Source organism: Halichoeres trimaculatus, unplaced genomic scaffold, assembly GCF_033239565.1.
Source record: "Halichoeres trimaculatus isolate MK-OKI-2021-1 unplaced genomic scaffold, fHalTri1.1 fHalTri1_scaffold_5, whole genome shotgun sequence".
Classification (NCBI taxonomy): domain Eukaryota; kingdom Metazoa; phylum Chordata; class Actinopteri; order Labriformes; family Labridae; genus Halichoeres; species Halichoeres trimaculatus.
In genome coordinates, this window is record NW_027437183.1 from 26,380,358 (window position 1) to 26,402,668 (window position 22,311).

At 39.1% G+C, this 22,311-nt stretch overlaps 3 protein-coding genes across 6 annotated transcripts in view; 1 reads left to right on the forward strand and 2 right to left on the reverse strand.

Moving 5' to 3' along the window:
• Nucleotides 1-357: 357 nt before the first annotated feature.
• Nucleotides 358-5,334, reverse strand: LOC141790832 (arrestin domain-containing protein 3-like). The gene is made up of 7 exons (XM_074670934.1): nt 5,281-5,334; nt 4,641-4,922; nt 4,325-4,382; nt 4,095-4,236; nt 3,442-3,517; nt 3,101-3,357; nt 358-2,764 (listed from the first exon to the last, which is right to left on the reverse strand). The coding sequence occupies exons 2-7, from the start codon at nt 4,882-4,884 to the stop codon at nt 2,270-2,272; spliced, it is 1,272 nt and encodes a 423-aa protein (XP_074527035.1). The 5' UTR covers nt 4,885-4,922; nt 5,281-5,334; the 3' UTR covers nt 358-2,269.
• Nucleotides 5,335-7,355: 2,021 nt separating this feature from the next.
• Nucleotides 7,356-13,327, reverse strand: LOC141790830 (arrestin domain-containing protein 3-like). Its single transcript, XM_074670933.1, has 6 exons — nt 12,829-13,327; nt 11,942-11,999; nt 11,661-11,817; nt 9,389-9,485; nt 8,815-9,071; nt 7,356-8,687 (listed from the first exon to the last, which is right to left on the reverse strand). Exons 1-6 carry the CDS (start codon nt 13,082-13,084, stop codon nt 8,073-8,075), a joined length of 1,440 nt encoding a protein of 479 aa, XP_074527034.1. The 5' UTR covers nt 13,085-13,327; the 3' UTR covers nt 7,356-8,072.
• A 2,486-nt stretch (nt 13,328-15,813) lies between these two features.
• Nucleotides 15,814-22,311, forward strand: part of LOC141789801 (uncharacterized) — a 325,110-nt gene continuing 318,612 nt past the window's right edge. For 2 of the 4 annotated variants that reach the window (XM_074669262.1, XM_074669265.1), the window contains exons 1-3: nt 15,814-15,917; nt 16,994-17,182; nt 20,396-20,571. In XM_074669262.1, coding sequence (XP_074525363.1) covers nt 17,049-17,182; nt 20,396-20,571 — 310 coding nt within the window. In that variant the 5' untranslated portion in view covers nt 15,814-15,917; nt 16,994-17,048. Of the gene's footprint in view, nt 15,918-15,954; nt 16,129-16,955; nt 17,183-20,395; nt 20,572-22,311 lie in introns of those variants that run through there. The other 2 variants (XM_074669263.1, XM_074669264.1) reach the window with 2 other exon arrangements.

Consider the following 22,311-nt stretch of genomic DNA (forward strand, 5'->3'; position numbering starts at 1 on the left):
GTCCTGGACCCTGTGGAGGTGGAGGCTGGCTGGGCTGGAGCATGGTGGATGGAATGTCGTCATCTATTTTCTTGTGGACCTTTTTGCACTTTCTAAACACTTTCTCACTTTTGTTTTGCTTGATTGCTGCTGTGACTCCTGAATTTCCCCCCGGGGATAAATAAAGTATTTCTATTCTATTCTTTTGCAACCCTGCTCTCTGATCATTTCAAATCTTGTAGCTTTCAAGCTTTATCAAACAACAGGACTAAATTGATCACGAGTCAAAGAGTTCATATTCACACTGAAAGACTCACAGTGAGACTGACTGGTCTTTATTTTGATCCTCGTCTGGTAAAAAAAATAAAAAAAAAAGTTTCTTTTGATAAAAGTAGTTCAAGCTGTTGTCAGGTAAAATCATTTAACTTGCAAAGATTCAGAAAATATAAAATAAATTAGGTGTGACTGACAAAAAGACATTTTGTTTTCTCCTGAAACAGCGAGTTACGTGTTGCTCAGGCTCTTTAAGCAAGCCCAACAGAGAGTGAGGTACAGTTTGTATAACACTGTTTAAGGTAACAGACTTAGACAATTGATTTGGAAAAGGCACATATGTTACAAAACCAGAACACTGGTTACAGAGGTTTTGAACAGATATAACACTTAATACATTCAAACAACAGAAAACCTGAATGGACCAGAAAATAACTGTCCATATCATTTAAAAGGCGTATGTTCATATGTAAATGTCAACACGCCAACTCTACGTACCACACACTGTGCTATTCAAATAAAACCCAGGCATCAACTTTAAAAACACTGCTTTAGTGTCAAAGATATTATTTCATCTTTAGAAATGAAAACACTTGACAGTGACTGTTTCCAGCTGAGTAACAGAAATGAATATAGGTAATGTTGGGTATCTAGAAATTAATTAACAGTTTTAGATTATTTAAAAATCATTTGGACATAGAATTTCATCCAAAAATAGTGCAGAAAAAAACATAATCCTTAACACAGGACAATGAAAAGTTCTTAAAAAACACTATATGCTGTTTTTAGACTTGATGGCAAAATAACAGACCTTGAGTTTTCAGAGGGAAATGTTGCAATTTTGCATGGCACAAGAATGCAGCTGCTCAAAAGTTTGAGGCTTTCTTTGTCCTAGTTTTCATTTCATGATGCACTAGATATTTTGTGTTATTTTAGTGATGGGTTAGGACTGTAGGTATATCAGTTTAGCATCCAGTGTCTTATTTCAGTGGAGCCACGCTGTTGTAACATGTGAAGAATGCAGTTTGGCTCTGTGTATTTGATATACGGAAGGTCTTCTCTCAAAAAGTGATGATTTGCAACAGATTTTTTAAAATAAACATTTTACTCAGCACCCTTGTTCTCATGGAATTGGGTTTGTGATATTTGATGGGTTAGTAGTTGAGGTTACTGATTAATGTAAATGCAGATGAATGAGTAAGAAGTTTTAGAATGGACACATCAACGGTTATTTTATGTCACATTATTTTTCATAATGAAGCTATGTCATATCTTCTAATCATTATTATAATTATTCAAACTACAGGGTGACTGAAGATGCCAACACTGTTTTGGTTTGTGTCCCAAAGACTATTCCCATTTTTAAGTTAGCCCTGAATAATTATAAGTGTTAAACTTGATAATCAAAGCTGATTTAGTATAAATCCTCTTACTTTGCACCTTAGTGCTCAGATTCAGAAGATGGGAAAAGGAGTGAATATGCTGGAGGAGCCTCATCAGACTGAGACAGAAAGTCTGTGTTCATGTCAGGTGCAGAAGGCAGCAGGTTGTATGCAGGAGCTGTAGGGGACATGCTGAAAGGTGGAGCAGGGAATGAGGCACTTTGGGGTAGGGGTTGGAGCTGCGGGGCACTTGATGTTGAAGAAAATCCTGGAGCAACAGGTGGAGGATGAAGAGTTGTTGAAGACAAAGATTGAAATCCATAAGGAGAATCTTGCCGTGGCAGAAAGTTAGTGTAGCTCCCACCCACAGAGGCTGGTTGATCAGGGTAGACGCTTGTTGGTGGGTAATTTAGGGACACGTGATGGTGAGTACCTTCCGGCTCCTGGGTATCTATGACCACCTGAGTTGGGAAATGCAGGGTAGGGACCCATGGGGAGGGAAGTCACTGTTGCTTGGACTCGCAGCAGCTCTTGCTGGAGAGGGATGTGCAGCCACACCAGGGTTAGAGGCAGAAAGTAAATCAGGAGGACTTTAAAACAAGGTAAAAAGGTAAAATCCTGCCTAATCAGTGCTGTTATGTAGGAGGGGGGAAAAGAGACTGATATGCTGGAGGGTTTTCCTCAGCAGGGGCTTGGGGCTGCACTGACAATGGTGGGAAAGGTGCCGTTGGATAACCATAAGGAGGTGCCTGTCGTGGCCACTGATTCTTAGGTTGAGAGGGATCTGGAGTTGGGTATCCATAGGTGCCTGGAGCAGTGGGTGCAGGATAAGGACCAGCAGGGAAAGAAGGAGGAGGAAACTGGCTGTAACCTGGTGCACCAAAAGCCCCAGCTGGGTAAGCCCCAAAGGCCTGACCAGGCTGGGGGGGAGCACTTGGACCTCCAGGAACAGGATAGGGCCCCATAGGAAAGGATGGGGGCGGAAAATCACTGTTACTTGGAGCCCCAATCGGTCCAGCTGCATATGGTCCCATTGTCTCATCAAATCTGTTGGAAGTAAATTTGGCAGGACCAACGAACACAGGTAGAACCACCTCTGGGTCAATGGCAAACTTGATGTCCAGATACACCTACAGAAACAAAGGAACAGGGGATAAAAAAAGGGTTTAGATTAGACATAATCTAAATCAGGCTACGATGAATTGAGCTGTTCATTGAGTCAATAGTGCTGTCTCACAGATGGACATTATTCTTTTTAAAACATTTTCTCTAAATGTTTATTCAGAAACAAAAAAGTTAATTATCTATAGTCAGTCCATTCTCATAATAATATTAATATGTAGTATTTTTAACTGTGTATACTGAATTAATCTCCTGTTCGCCTAAATAACATCACAGCAAACATCTGCCAACAAATGCATGGCTTGTTTTTGACCAAACATAAAAATTATTAAAACATACACTACCTTGATAGAATAGTCAACTGAAACTATTTCACAATTATTCATGGTGTAAATGGCGTCAGGAGGGACCCTCAGCTGACAGGAGGCGGTTTCCTGTGAGTTTGGTGTGATAGTTTCTCCAACCACTTTGCACAGAGATGTGAAGCAGCGGTTATTGGAGGATCCAGCACTGTAGGTTACTGTCTGCATCAAGTTGAATTTGGGTTTCATTTTCTTGGAGGAGGAGTTGTAGATTTTGGCAGTGACAGACAAAGTGTCACCTATCAGGACAAGGAAAAGTCAAAGAGACCCCAAATTAGAAATTTCACTCAGTGTTTAAACATGTTTTAGGCTTAAGGCATTACCTGGAGAGCAAATCTGTTTGTCAGCAATAGCCGTCATTTGGACACCTCCTTTATCCACAGAACCAGAGACAGGACTCTAAAACAGATCACACAAATAAAACATCACATCATATGCATGCCAGCCTTTATCATTAACCTTTGGATCAATTCATCCTAGTTGAGTCCGGGTTCAGGTTAACGCCCTCTGAAATCAACACTGATATCAAAATTACTCCAACCTTGTTACAATACACATGGAGCTGGGCAATTGAGTCAATAACATCAGTGTTTTTACAGCAGTCTGTTCAGTTCAGTGTCAGCTTTCTGTCTTTCAGCCAAATGAACACCACTTCCTGTTTGTTCCTACAGTCAGTGTGTGGTTTCTTCCATCAGGCTTCTTATTTTATCATCATTTGTACAAAATAATACTATTGTTGTTCCAACAGTCTGTGTCTCTTTTGTTATATCTAGCCATAATACACTCTGATTCAAAAACTTTCTCTTCGGCAGGCTGCAGGTCAAGAACTACTCAGACAAAACCGGTTATACTCTTTCTGTTTTGTATACCTCTCCATATCCCATTTGCCAATCCTTTACTTTCAGCTAAACAAACTGGCTAAAGAACTCCAGCTTTCCAAAAACCTGTGATGATTATAAAAAGGAAACAGTATTACCTGACTAGGCATCAAAAGGGTTTTAGATGCAAATTTCAGCTCCTTTTTTTCTACTGTAGGCATCTTCCAGCTCCTGGCAATCGTTGCTTCAAGTGTGTATGTGATATACCCACATGTACCTTTAAAGGATGATGGCATGTTCCTGTAAGACAGTACCTGTTCAGAAATGTTTTATTTTAAAAGCAAACAATGGCACAGCAAAGATGGATTAAGTCATAACTATTACATACCCCCCAGGGATTTTGAGACTGAATTTGTAGCAATGATCTCCTTTTGGAAGCACAGTACCTGAAAAATGAGAATATATAAACACAAATGTAGGAACATTTTTGCATGGATTATGTGCTTATTAAAAAAAGAATAATCTAAACAACTGTAAAAACTAATTTGTTAATCACTGCAATCTAACGTACATTCTATTCTGTTCTAAACTTATTGTGACACATTATAAATGGAGTATGGGGAGTTACAGTACAGTGCAGTAAACTGTCTCATGAGGTGCACCTGTATGGGCGTTTTTGCATAACAGCCAATATTTTTCCTTACCGCCTGAATTTTTTTCCACAAACTTCTGTTTGACGTTGAAGTACTCCCTGCTTGAACTGAGAGTCTCATCTCCTTCTCCCCAGCTCACGGATGCGCGTCCTTTGACTTTGACGCCAACGCTTTTGACTTTGGTGTCTTTCTCCAAAGTGAAAAGGACTATACCTGTGACTGTATCTCCTTCACCAAAAGTGTTCTCTTCATTTGGAGCATCATAAATCAGCTCAAAATCTTTAATCGGAGACATTTTTTGTTGTATCGACCAAACGCGCCCGGTGATGAGTCCTGCTCCAGACAAAATACAAAACAAGTGTGGTTTGATCACAGTAGGCTGACAGATTTATTAATGTATATTCGGCTCCTCCTACAGAGGGACATAACGGGAAACCGATATTTTCACATGTAGTTGGTTCAGCCATTCATGACGACACTTATTTTGAAATCCTCACAAGATGCTACGTGGTGATACTGTTCACTATATAGCATGAGAAGTTGTTATCGTTTCATTAAAACTATAACAGCTTTCTACGTTGATTATAAATGATTATGAATATGCGTTATTGTGTGTTGATTACCGCCAAATGCCTGAACACCATCACAACAAATTGCACTCTCACAACAAAAGGGGTGTACATTACGATACCATGGAAGAGATCCTTAGAAGAGATCCGAGGGATAAGAAGAATGAAGTTTGCGTGAATTCTTTCAGGACACGGAAGTCCGACGCCCAGCTGCTGTCACTATTCCTTACTCCTCTCAACCAATCACAGCTCCTGTATAGCGATAAGGCGGTGTCTCAACCCTCATTTGACCCTGCTACTCTAATATCAACCAAACTATGCTGCTGTCTTCAAGTAACGCCTCCTCCTACATAATCTCCCTGTTTGTGTCTCATTAAGTCTGTCTGTATGTATGTGTGCTGCGTAACCCATGGGTAAATCTTGAAATGTACTTCCTGAAAAGCTTAAGGACGGTGCTTTGCTAACCCAGGGAGTAGCTACTCCAAAAAGCAGAGCTATCACGCCAACTGTAGATGTATTTCCATTTGGAAATAAATGGTTCAGATCTATGACAAGAGTGCTCCTAACGAAGACAAGATTATTCCCAAAAGTTGTGTTATTGCAACCCTGCACTCTGATCATTTCAAATCTTGTAGCTTTCAAACTTTATCAAACAACAGGACTAAATTGATCACGACTCAAAGAGTTCATATTCACACTGAAAGACTTACAGTGAGACTGACTGGTCTTTATTTTGATCCACATCTGGAAAAAAAAACAAAAAACAAAAAAAAACACTGGCTATTTGTGAGTGTGACAACACAAGTTTGTAAAGTTTCTTTTGATAAAAGTAGTTCAAGCTGTTGTCAGGTAAAATCATTTAACTTGCAAAGATTCAGAAAATATAAAATAATTTAGGTGTGATTGACGAAAAGACTTTTTTTTTCTCTTGAAACAGCGAGTTACGTGTTGCTCAGGCTCTTCAAGCAAGCCCAACAGAGAGTGAGGTACAGTTTGTATAACACTGTTTAAGGTAACAGACTTAGACACTTGATTTGGAAAAGGCACATATGATACAAAACCAGTACACTGGTTACAGAGGTTTTGAACAGATACATCACTAAAAAGATTCAACCAACAGAAAACCTGAATGGACCAGAAAATAACTGTCCATATCATTTAAAAGGCGTATGTTCATATGTAAATGTCAACACGCCAACTCTACGTACCACACACTGTGCTATTCAAATAAAACCCAGGCATCAACTTTAAAAACACTGCTTTAGTGTACAAGATATTATTTCATCTTTAGAAATGAAAACACTTGACAGTGACTGTTTCCAGCTGAGTAACAGAAATGAATATAAGTAATGTTGGGAATCTAGAAATTAAGTAACAGTTTTAGATCATTTGAAAATCATTTGGACACAGTGGCGTGGCGTGGAGATTTTTTTGAGGAAGCCAAGTGAGACAAAAGCCTCTTATCTTTATTTTTTTAGGGAGTGGGGTACATAAAAGACTATGTTGCAGTTTGTATATCGCTATTTCATGTAACGGACCTGTTAGAGCGCCCAGAGAGCGCTCGTTTTACTTACTTTGAACACCGACACACGCCCTTTAGCTCTCCCACCCTCACTCACTCATTCACACACGTACATTGTCCTCTTGACTTAGCTTAAATATCTTATTAATTCATTCAACCGCCCATTCAAACGCACAACCGGCCGCTTCGTGCACACTGCTAATGTGCTAATCTCCTTGATTTCATTCAGTGGCTCGAGGATGACGATACTGTGATTTGATTGGTTTGAGGCCAAAGACAGGGTGGCTTCCCTTGACACAGTCTTGGTCAATCACAGATGAGCAGTGTCATGACCACGGCCTCATCTGATTGGTTAATCATTCTTGTTTTTTTCACCAAGGGATGCCAACTCAGCTTGGCTTCCTTGCGGACAACAGCGTGCAGTATCGTATTTTCACCACTCATTTGATACAGAACATTTAGGAGGGCGCTGTTTTACACATCGTAAAATGCTCAATAAGTAGAGGAGAGGAATAAGGAAGAGATGACAGTGACAAAACACAGAAGAAGTATCGAAACTGTTAAAAAGGAATATTTTCATTAAATCACAGCTACAGTCTAAAAAAAGAGAGGAAGCATGGCTTCCCTTGGCCTCCGGGAGAAAACGCCACTGTTTGGACATAGAATTTCATCCAAAAATAGTGCAGAAAAAACATTATCCTTAACACAGGACAATGAAAAGTTTTTAAAAAACAATATATGCTGTTTTTAGACTTGATGGCAAAATAACAGACCTTGAGTTTTCAGAGGGAAATGTTGCAATTTTGCATGGCACAAGAATGCAGCTGCTCAAAAGTTTGAGGCTTTCTCTGTCCTAGTTTTCATTTCATGATGCACTAGATATTTTGTGTTATTTTAGTGATGGGTTAGGACTGTAGGTATATCAGTTTAGCACCCAGTGTCTTATTTCAGTGGAGCCACGCTGTTGTAACATGTGAAGAATGCAGTTTGGCTCTGTGTATTTGATATATGGAAGGTCTTCTCTTAAAAAGTGATGATTTGCAACAGATTTTTTAAAATAAACATTTTACTCAGCACCCTTGTTCTCATGGAATTGGGGTTGTGATATTTGATGGGTTAGTAGTTGAGGTTACTGATTAATGTAAATGCAGATGAATGAGTAAGCAAGTTTTAGAATGGACACATCAACGGTTATTTTATGTCACATTATTTTTCATAATGAAGCTATGTCATATCTTCTAATCATTATTATTATTATTCAAACTACAGGGTGACTGAAGATGCCAACACTGTTTTGGTTTGTGTCCCAAAGACTATTCCCATTTTTAAGTTAGCCCTGAATAATTATAAGTGTTAAACTTGATAATCAAAGCTGATTTAGCATAAATCCTCTTACTTTGCACCTGAGTGCTCAGATTCAGAAGATGGGAAAAGGAGTGAATATGCTGGAGGAGCCTCATCAGACTGAGACAGAAAGTCTGTGTTCATGTCAGGTGCAGAAGGCAGCAGGTTGTATGCAGGAGCTGTAGGGGACATGCTGAAAGGTGGAGCAGGGAATGAGGCACTTTGGGGTAGGGGTTGGAGCTGCGGGGCACTTGGTGTTGAAGAAAATCCTGGAGCAACAGGTGGAGGATGAAGAGTTGTTGAAGACAGAGATTGAAATCCATAAGGAGAATCTTGCCGTGGTAGAAAGTTAGTGTAGCTCCCACCCACAGAGGCTGGTTGATCAGGGTAGACGCTTGTTGGTGGGTAATTTAGGGACACATGTGATGGTGAATACCTTCCGGCTCCTGGGTATCTATGACCACCTGAGTTGGGAGATGCAGGGTAGGGACCCATAGCTGCTGCATAGGGAGGGAAGTCACTGTTGCTTGGACCCGCAACAGCCCTTGCTGGAGAGGGATGTGCAGCCACACCAGGGTTAGAGGCAGAAAGTAATTCAGGATGACATATGAACAACGGGAAAACAATCTCTGGGTCCGAAGCAAAGCTGATGTCCAGTTTCACCTAGAAAAAATATGACTTCCCCATTAGTATGATACTTTCATATAAAAAAATCAGAATATGAATATTCATAAAAACTGTGACAAAATGAGACGATTAGGATTTGGAATAAAGGCAAAATCCTGCATACCTTCAAACGGTATTCCACTGAAATGATGTCAATGTTCTGTATTGACTGCACCATGTCCGGCGGGAGCTTCACGGCACACCTAACCTGCTTCTGTGTGTGGGCTTTGATGGGGCTATCAAGCAGTTTCAGCATAATGTTGTTCTCATAGTTGGTATTTCCACTGGCACGGTAGACTACATCCTGTTTTAAACTGAACTTGGGTGACATCTCACTTGATGAGGAGTTGTTGATGTTAACAACAACCATGATTGTTTCACCTATGAGAAAAACAACATAATATTGTGGATGAACTTTTCTGTATTTCTGTTGTGAGGACAAATCACTGTGTTTTTAGGACAAGTCTGGAAATAAAACAAAACTTAAACTGTCACTAATAACAAAAATAAAGATAAAAAGTTTCATGCTTAGCAACTCATGAACTATACAATCAGAACCGTGTCATTGCATGCCTGTTAAAAACAAGCTACATTGTTGGCTGAGACAATATGAGAAAAAAAAAACAAGTTTCTTCTTTGCAAACAGATGCCGGTCATGAAATCAAACCTGCCATCTACAGAAAAAGGGTTTTTCCTACCTGGAGCATAAGCCTTCCTGTCAATGGTGGCTTCCATGTGCACATTTCCTTTGGAGAAAACTCCTATCTCTTTGCTTGTTGAAGCACCTTGCTGCATCTGGAAAGCAGTGAATCAAGAAAACAATCACTCTGGATGCAATAAAATTGCTGTCTTCCCACCAAAATGAGCTCTTCTCAAGACCAAAGGGAGATATGTTTCATGTCTTCTCACTTTTCTTGCATATGACTCTTGAGAAATTAACATGGCTCAATCTCAGTAAAACCAGCATGAGCACCATGTGAGGTCTTTTATGTCTTACATCTCATAAGTGTCATTTCATAAAAAACTCAGCGCCACTTTTCCCCAAAGGGAAAATTAGATTGTTGCTCCCTGAAGCTAGCCCTCAAGCAGGTGGCCTGGGATTGAAACAAATCTGCAGCCTCTTTCCCTGCTCTATCCACTTATACTAAACATATAAAGGGTCAGAGAAAAAACAATAAACAAATATTTATCCTAATAATAACAACATCAATAGTAATAACACAGTTAAACAAAAATCCCAGCCAATAAAACTACACAGGCACCAATAACCTGAAGAACCCACACAAAAACAAAAGTTTTGTTTCCAAAAAAAGGCAATAAGGGCAACAGGTGAAAATTTTTGCAAGATAATTTGTCTGAGCAAAGCTATGATCACTTTTAATATTACTGTCTCTAAAAGTACATAATACAGTTTAGTTCCCAAAACTGTGTTGTTTTCGATAATGTTTGAGCGACGTATTTTACAATTAATATCCAAAATGCAACTTACATGGCAGACTTTAGGACTTGGATAGCAGGCATAGCAGGCCCACGATGCTCCAAAGCCACTTATGAAGGCTCTGGTCTTTTTACATTTTCCATTAAGCACAATTAGTGAATGAGCATGTGCAACTAGAGACAAGGTTGCTGTGGACATGGGAAGTTTGTTGGGTTCACTTCATTTCTAACAACAGTCAAAGATATGTACTATTTTTGTGGAAGCAAAACACAGCCACTTCACCAGTCAAGGTGCTATTTTTACCTTTTTGTCCTTTTCTGCTAATTATGTTGTCTCACTACACCTAACTGTACTGAAGTCTTGTGTCCTTTATTGGATGTTTCACAGCTTCAGATATCCTAAATATGCCCCCAAAACAATCCTTTTGTACACATTTTAAAGAATTTGGGTCCTGTTGCGTTAAATGTTGTGTAATAATGTAACATGGTACTGAAAGATGTGTTTCAATTCCACTATTTATCTAAAGGTTCAATAAAAAACAAGAGTCAGAATTCAGAAAAGTCATACTTGGAAGAACTATTCTCAACCCTAAAAAGTATAAAAATTGTCACCTAAATTAAATCAAGCAATTTCTAACTCTTAACTACAACCCTTGTTAACCTGTTGTGACCTGGGAGAATTGTTACTACAAAAATGTATTGCATTTTCCACAATTTAAAGGATAGGTTGTATAGCTATATCATAACTATTTAAACAATGAACACAATGATCTACCCTTTCAAGTCCTGATTTTGATACCTTGTATGTGGTATCAATCAAAACCGATGTTGAAACTGTTCAGATCCAACACTAGAATGAATCTAATATTCTCTTTTCCTTAATATGAGGATGAGATTAAGAACTGTGTTTTGCAACTCCAAGCTTTTCCAACTTTCAAAATTAAATAAAAAATATTAATTTACTCTATCATTATGTAATTGGATTATGGGTAAATATGTGGTAAGTAAAGGCCAGATACAGGCAGAACGGTACCACTGGAAACCATGGGGGCAGTGTTGCAGTTACTACCCAAAACAAAGCTTTAGTGAGACATTAAGAAGAAATTAATGTGGCAGAACTTTTGTGGTGTATTTAACGGCCTCACCAACCATTGCCTCACACATCGCTGCCTCTGTTTTTTTTGTTTTTTTTGCAAGCGGTACATTTGCAATACTTCCTCTGTTACCCCACTGTTACCATGTTTGTATGGAGTTTGTTCTTGCCATAAACTTTTGAATTTTTTGCTAATAGAAATGCCAGTGTAAAAGCTGCAGAAAATATCTGACAATAATAGGACTGATATATTTTGGTATGTTAAGAGAGTGTAAATGGGCCTTAAAGCTTTGATATTGATAGGAATTACCATTTAACTCTGAACCCGAGCAGCTGTGTAAGTGTAGAATCAAACTTGTACACATTACAAGGTGCCTTTAGTTTAGTTTTGGTGAAACTGCTTATATGCTAAAATATAGTGGTTTTGATGCAATACATACCATCATAGACTGCAGGTTCTGGAATGGAGGAATGGACTTGGAGACAAAACGAATCTCTTGTTCAAGTGTTCGATCCATCCTCCAACTTCTGGACAAACTAACTTCCACCTTGTAGACGATCTTTCCATGAGTCCCTCTGAATGATGATGGATAGTCCCTGTAGTGCAATACCATGCCACAGTTGTTATGGTATCAGAAAATTATGAATATTGATAATCTGAATTTCACAGATTTCAGTTCATAGAGGGTGGAAATTTGAGTGTCTTACTTAGTTTACTTACCCTGGGGGTATGCGTAAGCTGAATTTATAGACATGGACTCCATGGGGAAGTACAGTGTCTGAAAGAACAACATACAGTAGGTTGTGTTATTTCTGATAACTGTATGCCCAACTACAAGCTACTAATATTGTGTTGACCAGAAAGCATCCTTTACAAAGTACACTTTAGGCATAGCGACCAATCTCTGAATCTCAGCCCTCTATATTTCGTTACATACTTTTTCACCCAGTTGTTTAAGAAAGGAAAAGAGAAACTTTGCACAATGACTGGTTCTCGTTTTGATAAAAAGAAGGATGTAACTTCTTTTTAAACACAGTATCGTTATTAAGATAAGATTATTTAAAATAAGATAAGATCAGATAAGACTTTATTGATATCTGGGAAAGGGGTGGGGGGCATGTTTGACAGTGACAAATATTGACAGTAAAAAGCATGTCAAATCCTAGAATAGTTTTGTGCCAACACAAGATGAAAAAAATAGCATAGCCTTCACCCTGAATCTAAATATAACTATGCTTCTTGCCAAATTCCACACTTGAAATGTAAGTTTATAAACCAAAACTAACCAAAATTGTATGTCAGCATGCTGTCATATCTCTTCACGGCAAATCTCAAGAGGGTACCCCCAAGAAGGAGTGAATACAGAGGGCACTTGTCTGAATCAAGTTAAGTTACACCCGCATCTTGCCTTTATAAACTCCACTGTATACCTCAGTTTACCCTTGTGTTTGAATCCGTCTGTACTTTAATGTTGGCTGTCTAAATACTTACTATGAAAGTTAAATATAAGAATAACGTAATTCAGTGGGGGAAAACGAAGGCTAACTGTGATAGCTTATCCGTATTGGGTTAAGGCATGCATAACTAACAGGACATGCACCGCCTACCTTTAGGTTGCTCTGGAATCAGAAAGTCCTTCAGTTTGAAATATCTCTTGTCGGCAGAGTAAGTGTACGTCCGATCGCCACTTTTTCGCGTCCAGTGCACCTTTGCATCCCCCTTTGCTTTGATGTACATATATGTCACTGTTGTCTCCTTTAGTAACGCCAATGTTACTTTTCCAGTTATAACATCTCGCTCCGAAAACGTCCCGTCCTCATTTAACGCATCGATAGTCATTTCGAAGACTTTAATTGAAGGCATTTTGGCGTGAGTTAAAAAAAAGCACTATGTCAGTCGAGTGGATTAAAACACAGCGTGATCACTTCTGCCACTCATTTCCAAACGTTTCCGCTGTGTGATTCAGTGGTAAGAGGGTCGACCATGGCGTCAGTAGTGTGGAGCAGGATACGCCCTTAGAAGCGCATAAAAGGCCTTTACTGCCACCCAACGCACAAAGGAGAAACTCGGGGGGCGAAATAAGCATACCAGACCCTCTGCAGCTGCTCATTGCTATCAGCTGAAAGCCCATGCTAAAAACAAAACAATGGGGCCCCCTGGAGGTCACGCATGGGGCAGGGCTAAAGTGACATTCACGTGTTCCAGGAATAATCCGAAAAGTTTGACTGTGCAGAATGTCATGAGGCGACTTAAAAGCTGAAAAAATGCTTTTCATATCAGCATAGAAATAGTAAAGAAATACAACTCTTAATGATAGACTGATTATTTAAACAAAATGCTGATTCCTGTATTTAACGAGGGTTATTAGTAGCCGTTAACGTAGGGTGTATATAATCCGTTTGTTTATTTATTTGTTTTATATATATATATATATATATATATATATATATATATATATATATATATATATATATATATATATATATATATATATATATATATATATATATATATGTATACATATAGATGTCAATTTAATGTCAATTTAATTTTAATTTAATAATTTATTAGATTTTGTTGTTTTTTCTTCACTTTTTTTTAAAGTTTCAACAAGTCATTAAGTTCTGTGCTTCTTGTTTACCATCTCTATTAAGGCATTAATTTACCCTACTATTGAAGGCACCCCCCAAGAATCCCCTCTCATGTCACATTGCTATGAAGTCTGGGTAATTCCCTCTCTTAGTCTGCAAATTTGTTCGTTAGGGTAAATAAATAAAGGATGCATAAAGGGCTTCAAAGTTAGCTATAGATCCCTCTCACTCTGTAATTTCCCAGGGGAAAGCCCTAAGCCCTAGTAGACTTAGTGGGAACACACCTCAGATTCAAGTTTAAGAATATGAACTCTGAGATTTGGTCTTAGTATCCACACTTACTTGACTTTTTGCTTAGTCAGTGAGTAACAAGCCAACGATACCATATTTAACTAATTCCTGAGAAAATGCTAATGTCATTTGCAGTTGCAGTTTGACTAATGATAAGTAGATAAATACCAAAAAGTGTGAATGAGATGAACAACATTTTCATCTCAAGGATAGTGTCACAGCAGATACTGATATAGCCATGACATATTCATAACATTTGAATATAATTGATCAAGATTTCCATCTTATGACGTCCTTTTGCACTTCTAGGTCTTAATAAAACTATCACTGCCCCATATGGCTAGTGGCACAAGCACAGAGCCAAGTTCCCCAGCATTAAGTGCTCTTAATAATAGGAGGAGTAATTTATATGTACAATGCAATTAGCTTGACATTAAAAAAGTTGGTGCAATTATACTAACTTGCAAAAATATCACCCGAGTGAAGCTCTGGAATATACAGTCATCCTAGACTGCCAGGTAAGTGCCAGTGTCCGTCATTACCTTATCTCTAAAGGGAGGTGTGTTCTGAGTCTGAGTCCCACTGCATTTACAAAACTTTGCTTGGAGTTGCACCTCATGGGGCAGTCAGATATCTCCTCTGTACGTTTAAATCTTAACAAATCTTGAAAATAGCTGTTTTCTCTTTATCCTGTACAAAAATATGTCATATGCTGTGAAGACACACACACACACACACACACACACACACACACACACACACACACACACACACACACACACACACACACACACACACACACACACACACACACACACACACACACCCGTCACTTATTCCTCAACAGACTACAAATTCAGTTTTCAGTTACACGTTCAGCCTGGAAACTAGGATGCCAAAACAATCCTTTCTTTGACATGGCTGCCAGGTTGAAAGCCTGTAAAAGTAAATGCAAATGTATTTTCAAACCCATCAGATCTATAACACTGCATATGCGGATGTGATGGGTGCTGTCATTCATGCATTCACTTTCCTATTTTAAACAGGAGCTAGGAATTTCAAATTAAATTCATAATTCTATAACTAAGTTTGAGCCAGCAAAATTTCCTTAGAAATCAGAGATTAATTGAGAGCTACACATTTGATAGGTAGAAACAATAATTATCTTCTAGCATTGAAGATATTAATTTGTCAAAAGAGGTTGCATAATTATTGGATAACTGGAAATATAGACCTAGTGTTAGTTTATGGCAGCTGTGGCAAACACCTTACACTGGTTGGTGGTTTAATACATTCTTTAGGCACTTTGGATGTCAGCAGTCTAGTATTTCCCCCACATTTTTTGAATTCTTTCCAAACCCTGTATTTTATAAGGTACTAAGTTCACTTAAGTGCCACATAGGCACAGCCAACAAGACTAACAGATTGGCACCCCATAGCGGTAAGCAAGGCCTCTTTTTGAATAATACTTCTGCCAGCAATGTACAAAACCCTATCAGAATCATATGGGTGACATCACTGCTACATATACACATATTCAATGCAAATTATTAAACAATATTATTTTTATTGGCTTATGAGAGGCTACTGAGCTCCGTGGGTTTAAGGTGTTTGCTTCATACTGCCTATGGCTCTGATGGGTATCAAACTCCCCTGCGCGTGATTCACGGAGAGGGGAAAAAAAAAAAAAAAAAAAAAAGTCGGCACAGATCACCTACTGCGCATGCCCAGCCATGTTCACGATGACTTGCACTGTTCTCTAGCTCGGACGAGCGCAATTGCCAGTCATCACCATATCTTAACACAAGACCAATGTAAGTCTGTTTGACTTTTGTTTTATAACTGTAATAACACCATTTACAGTTTCCCAATTCGAAGTTACACTCGAGCACAACGTATTATTCCTGCTCTGTAAGGCAATTTATGTTAGCTAGCTTAGAAGTTAGCTTAAACTTTGTCGCGTCACTAACGTAGCGCTGTCGGACGTGGTGTGCATCGAGTTTAACGAATTAAGTTGGCTACAAGGTATGTTGTGTACTGTGTGACAAAAGTGTCAGTGTTAGTAGATACTTCAACTTTCAAAGGTCGGTTCAAATGTGGTTCAATCTCCTAACGCCCAACAACTGAAAATGAACGTGCAACAGGTGTCTGATGGGCTCGCGTTCGTTTTTGAAAATACCCGGCTACTTGTGGACATAGCCCAGTCCTACTTTCCATCCGTGTAGCCCTGGCGTTATAGGTGCCCATGAGAAAACTGCATGTCTGACAATGCATTCTGTCGTATTGGGCAACAGACCCCATAAACATCTATTATTATCATGTGATCTATTTCTATTTGGGTATTTATGTATTTATTAATTTTACAGATTTTACTGGTAAACTGAAAACAAAATCATGGTCAAAATAATTGTTACTATCACCATACTACTGGGAAGCAGTATGATAGGTAGACTGGTCCACTGCATCCAAAGAAAATTTCCCTGGATCAGTAGGACATCAGGGAATTTTTGGCATACTCACTAGGCACTAGGCACAGTGTAGTTGGCAGCTCGGAAAACGGCCTGTCTTTATATTGTTAAATAAAACAAAGTGTATATCGTAAGAATCATTAAAAAGAAATGAATGGCAGTCCTTGGTGGAACTAAGGCATATACTATATATTCAGATTTCTGTCTTGTAATGTGTTATTGAAGTGAACTCGAAAATGACGTGAATGGGTTGTTTGTGTATTCATTGTGGTTTTTTGGCCACCAAAACTGGAGAATGCATTACAAGTTTATTGTATTGATATGTGTACAATTGTTGTACACAAAAGAGTAAATACTTTTAACAAACTATAACCTCTCCTTTAGAGTGGCAATGAGGCAGTCTTCTGTTTTGCTGTCAACAGAAGGTGCTATGGTGACTGTTGCCCTGCCAGTGTTGGGAGGGAAAAGGACAAGGAAATGAAGAACAGGCAAAAAAAAAACCCAGAAGCAAGTTCCGTATCACAACAAAGGACCTACGACAGAAAGAGAGAAGGAAACAAGATCTCTGAAGACTGTGAAATGAAAAGTTCACGACCAGGTGATCGGCACAGGTTAGTTGTGGTAGCTATGTGCTGCTTTTTGCCTCTGATGAGGTCTTAGCATGCAGGTTTACGAACAGAAGTTGACTGGTGATTACATTTTTCCTTTCTTTTTTTAATGAATACTCATTTTAATTTTAGCAAAAGTGAAGAGTGCTGTGAGCTATCTCCTCAGTTTCAGATTGATGAACATAAAAAAAACTGTTGTGGTGCTAAAAAAGAGCTTATTGGTTGTAGGATATCCAAACATGTCACTTCTAGATAATCTCTTTAAGATGCAGCTACCAGTTTTGGGTTGTCTCAGTTATGTCTCATGTTTCACTGGTTAAGATCAAGGAGTTATGTATGATTGTATGTCATATATTCCCACCCCCAACCCCCGCCTTTACAGATTTAAAATTTCTGTTCCAAAAGTAGACTCTATTCATTTATCTAAAGTCAAAACCAGTTAGATCTTCTTCTGCAGCATCATTTTCTGTTTAATCTGGTTTCTCTCTCTTGTTTATGAATATACATGTGGCAAATCTTGGCAACAGCTTAAACACCAAATGCTGTGATAGAGGGAGGGAGAAACAAAAAAGTAATTAAAAGTAAGAAAAGTGAGCAAATCAAATCCTGCTCAGGGCCTTCATGAAGCTAAGGACAGCCCTATCTGCTTTGAAGCTCCTTTACATGAAACAGAGATGGAACTGGCTGTTAGGCAGTGCCTGACAACATTTGTCCATCATGGACTGTGGAGGACCATCTGTAGCATAACAGCAGATGCAGCAACATATCAGTCTAAAGAGCTCATTAGTGTCGTGCCTGTTTTCTCAAGTTTGTTTGAAATTAATCCACAAATACCAAGTGACAGTCATTTTTCTAATAATCATAATAATAATTTAAATGTTGTGTAGAGTTGCACACAAGTTAAAAGTAAGTACTGGTGTAAAAGGCTTGTTCTTTTGCAGTTGATCCATTAATGGCAAAGACTTAAATCACATCCTTCAGAAGAAGCTCATTAATCTATGCCGTGTATGTGCTTCTAGCTGGATAGGTTGTATCCCTGCATCGGAGAAAAAGGGTGCCTTGGTCAAGTCCAGTCTTTATTAAGATTAATGAACAGCTTGACATTTTTAGTCCTCTGTCTGAATCGATAATTTTAATACTCATGAGGGCCAATGGGGATCTAAGCTTGCAGAACACACATTGTGGCCACAGGGTGCATGTTAAATGTCCAAGTGGTAATCAATGCAAAGAAATTAGCTATTGATCTCTTATAGTTTTGTAATAGGTTATCTATTGGTTTGCTCTTTCGGAAAATTCCAATATCAGTCGGATGGAATTGTGTGGTAATATTGCTGTGGGGTGTGTGCATGTCTGTTGTGTGTGCGCAAGCTCTTACACATCGCTTCCATGTGTGTTTGCATGTGTGTGCAGGGTCAGGTTCTAATTAGCACAGAGGGCAGATTGTAAATAAACATGTTGAGGGGAGTATTGGTGATCTGCATCAGGTCCACAGTTCATTACAAATAAGGCTGAGAACTCAGGATTGTTTTTATGTGAGCTTAATGCTGGTTAACCTAACTGCTATTTATTTCACTCATTTTTACTTTTTTACATACTCTCAGTTGGACCTTGTCTGCTGTATGATACCGACTCAGTGTAACTCTGGTGTCAGTCTTACTTCAAGTGATACTCCGGGATGGAACAAGTTGGGTCCTTTCACAAGGTTTAGGGCAGAAATTACCCAGCAGTGTTTTTGTGCAGCAGAAGTAGGGCTGCACGATTATTGCAATTGCAATGTCAGCACATGCAATTCAGATTTTTCTCCATGATAACCAAGCAAGTCTGTAGACTCATCATGACACAACTTTTTTTTATTAAATCGCAAGCACAATCGCAATCGCAATCGCAATATTGTCCACCTAATCGCAAATCGCACCAGCATTTACCAGAGCGCTCTCACCAAAGACCCCCTTCCTGCTTGTCTGCCGCTTTCCTCTGCACTCAGATGGGGACAATTTTTACTTGACCAAAAACACAGATAAACGGACTCCCACCAAAAAATTCTGATATCGGTCTGCATTCACGCTTTATTTAGATAATTTGCAGCAAGTTACTTTCACACAAAAACACTACTAAATAAGGCTCTAGTTCTCATTGTGTCTCTTCATCCTGGCAGACTACCTGCGTTTGTTTATATCTGGCACGCCGCGTGCGCGTACTGATACACTAAGCGGCGAGCGTCTTGTAGCCAGCTGTGGCTCTGCAGCAGAGGTAGCGCCGTTTAACGACAAGATGAGAACTAGAGCCTTATTTAGCAGTGTTCTTGTGTGAAAGTAACGCGCTGAAAATTCTCTAAATGCAGCGTAAATGCAGACCGATATCAGATTTTTTCGGTGGGTCCGTTTATTTGTGTTTTTGGTCAAGTAAAAAATGGCCCCGTCTGAGTGCAGAGGAAACCAGTAGAGAAGCAGGGAGGGGGTGTTTGGTGCGTGCGCTCTGGGCTTCTGCTGCAAAAAAACACTGCTGTAGGGGTAATTTCTGCCCTAAACCTTGTGATAGGACCCAACGTGTTCCATCCCAGAGTATCACTTTAATGTGCAAACATTGGCAAAAAATAGACTTCAAAGATTGTTTTATTGATTTAAAATGATTTATCTATATATCTTCAAATAATGAAACATAGTCCCACTGATTCCACAAGAGTTGGTGTTCCATAGCAATGGATTCTTGTTGCCTGTTTAATTCTGTCTAACATTAAACTGAACACATCAATTCACAGTCAAGTCATGGTCAAACATTAGCCAGTTTATTTTCTATGGTTCTTTGAGGTCTGCGGCTCACACACCTTCAAGCAAAAACAAAGTGAGTGTCCCAACTTTCAACACTGCTTCTCTCCTCACCACCATCTCCTCTTGCGGCTCATGGCTTGCTGGAATTACTGGACAGGAACCAGTATAAAAAAAATCAACGTTGTTTGTCCTGCTGATTTAGCGTGCCACACTGTTTACCCATATGCTGCTGACTGAAACTGTTTTTCCTCACCTCTTGATCTAATGTCAGTGAGCAGAAGTATGTGCTGGACTATTCCGGTGTTGCTCAAACAGCAGGTGATGAGTAAAGAAGTTGGGTAATAAACATAATTAGTTCATGTATCTGGATAAAATGATGCTTGAGTTGAAAAAGAAATTTCATGCAGCTAGTTCAGAATTTGATATGTTCCTTCTTCCCCATTTCCAGGACATGCAAGTTGAACATGGATCTGCTTTGCTGGGGCTGTGGGGAGCTTGGTCTTGGATGTTGTGGACCAAAGGACGTTGGTTCTGCAGAGACTCATATGACTGAGTTCACACCTGCTGGGCTGGGAACGGTAAAGTGGATGGCTTGTGGATCCAGTCACTCCATTGTGATCACAGGTACCTGTTCAATTCCCCTCTGACACTGTTACTGCATGCCAGCAATAGTTTAGGATTCCACATTTGTTGCGAGTTTTATACATTTTTTTTCTGCTCACTTTGATTGCTTGACTTTTCAAATTTGCTATATACTGTTTTCTGATGGTGTGTAAGTTTGTTTATTGTCCAGTAAAGGCCACACAACAGGTCTTACCGCAGGTGAGGTGTTTGAAATACGCATAAAGTTTTATGTGTGGAGTATTCACACAAAGTAACATGGAGAAAAATATGTCCTCTCTTGCCCATGAGGTAATACTGGCCTACTTATTTGCCAATTTGATAGAAACCCCGATGACAGGAAGTGAGGAGGCTCCTTCAGTACATTAGCTGGCAGTGGTCATAAATCAGTAGCTGAGATAAGTCTTATAGATCACCCCAACACAGGGATCTTATACCTCTGCTATCATTACAGGGAAAAAGGTGACGCTTTTGATTGATTAAAATGGTGCAGGCTAGCTTAGGCTAAATCATGTTAAGTGATGTGACATTGCAGTTTCACATATCATATTTCTGTCAAGACAATGATGGTGGAAGGCATTGTCAAGGCATGATATCTGACAACAGCAGACATCTGGGGGGACCGGCGGAGATTTATGGGAAGGTTTTAGTGGTCCAAGGGAGATGAGAGAGAGTAAAAAGTGCTCCTTTTTTGTGCATTGTCACTTCCAGACTGACTGTAAATTTTACTCCAGTGCTGTTGGGAATTGGAGACATTTACACATCCTGACAAATTGCCTGTTGTAAAAGTATTTACTGGTCTTGTCCTCCCTTTACTCTTGACCATCTTGCAAACACATACACCCTTCACTGACATCGAAATATTTACCCCCAGCAAATTTATGACGCGCACGTTTATGTGGCGTACCTGAGCTCCAGCCTGCAGCCTGTTGTAATGATGTCACATATAGAGTAGGGGTCTCTTGTTAATGTTTTTATAGAGGAGGTCTTCACTAGGTCATAGTAGTTAGTGATACCAAACAAAATGTTCAGTTCTGGGGAAATCTACACTGATCCGTTTCATTTATAGAAGAGAGGTTGTTGGCATTTTTTTATCTGAAAATGAGCAATAATATGTTGTACACACACACTCACTCACACACACACACACACACACACACACACACACACACACACACACACACACACACACACACACACACACACACACGCACACACACTCTGTCCCCTTTTCCTAAGGTGATAATCACTGACCAAATTAAACAGTCATCTGTAAATGAGACTGTTCTATAGCATTGTTGTCATGGCAAATGGTATGAATGGTATATTTTAGGCTTAGGTTTTCAGATTGCAAGACTGACAATGAATAATTTCTGGTGTGATTTATGACACATTTTTGAATTATGATAATTTGGCTCTTATGGAACTTATTATATAGATAGAAAATAATTGTCTAATAAATACGGATCATTAACTGTAGCTCATCATTTTTTTGATCAAATACAGACATTCTTCTCAAACATAAGTGGAAAGATAACCTTTGAATATATTCACTTTCTTCTGTTGACATTTTTTGTCAATTTTAAAATCTTGTTCTAATTTTTAGAAAAGCAATATAAAAAGCTACCACTGGGTGGCACTATGAGACAGCTAATGGGAAGAAGAGCAGAGCAAAGGAGAAGGAGGTAGGTGGGAGAAAGAGGCCCACGCTTACCTCACACTCAGACAGAGCTATAATTTACT

Excerpts from the sequence above, each read along its gene's own strand:
- LOC141790830 (XM_074670933.1), bottom strand. The coding sequence starts at position 13,084 with ATGCCTTCAATTAAAGTCTTCGAAATGACTATCGATGCGTTAAATGAG. Across the intron at positions 12,000-12,828 it reads GATTCCAGAGCAACCTAAAG|ACACTGTACTTCCCCATGGA; the intron begins GTAGGCGGTGCA and ends TTGTTCTTTCAG. Across the intron at positions 9,486-11,660 it reads AGAACCTGCAGTCTATGATG|ATGCAGCAAGGTGCTTCAAC; the intron begins GTATGTATTGCA and ends ACTGCTTTCCAG.
- LOC141790832 (XM_074670934.1), bottom strand. The coding sequence starts at position 4,884 with ATGTCTCCGATTAAAGATTTTGAGCTGATTTATGATGCTCCAAATGAA. Across the intron at positions 3,358-3,441 it reads CAAACAGATTTGCTCTCCAG|GTGACACTTTGTCTGTCACT; the intron begins GTAATGCCTTAA and ends TTGTCCTGATAG. Across the intron at positions 2,765-3,100 it reads CAGTTGACTATTCTATCAAG|GTGTATCTGGACATCAAGTT; the intron begins GTAGTGTATGTT and ends TTGTTTCTGTAG.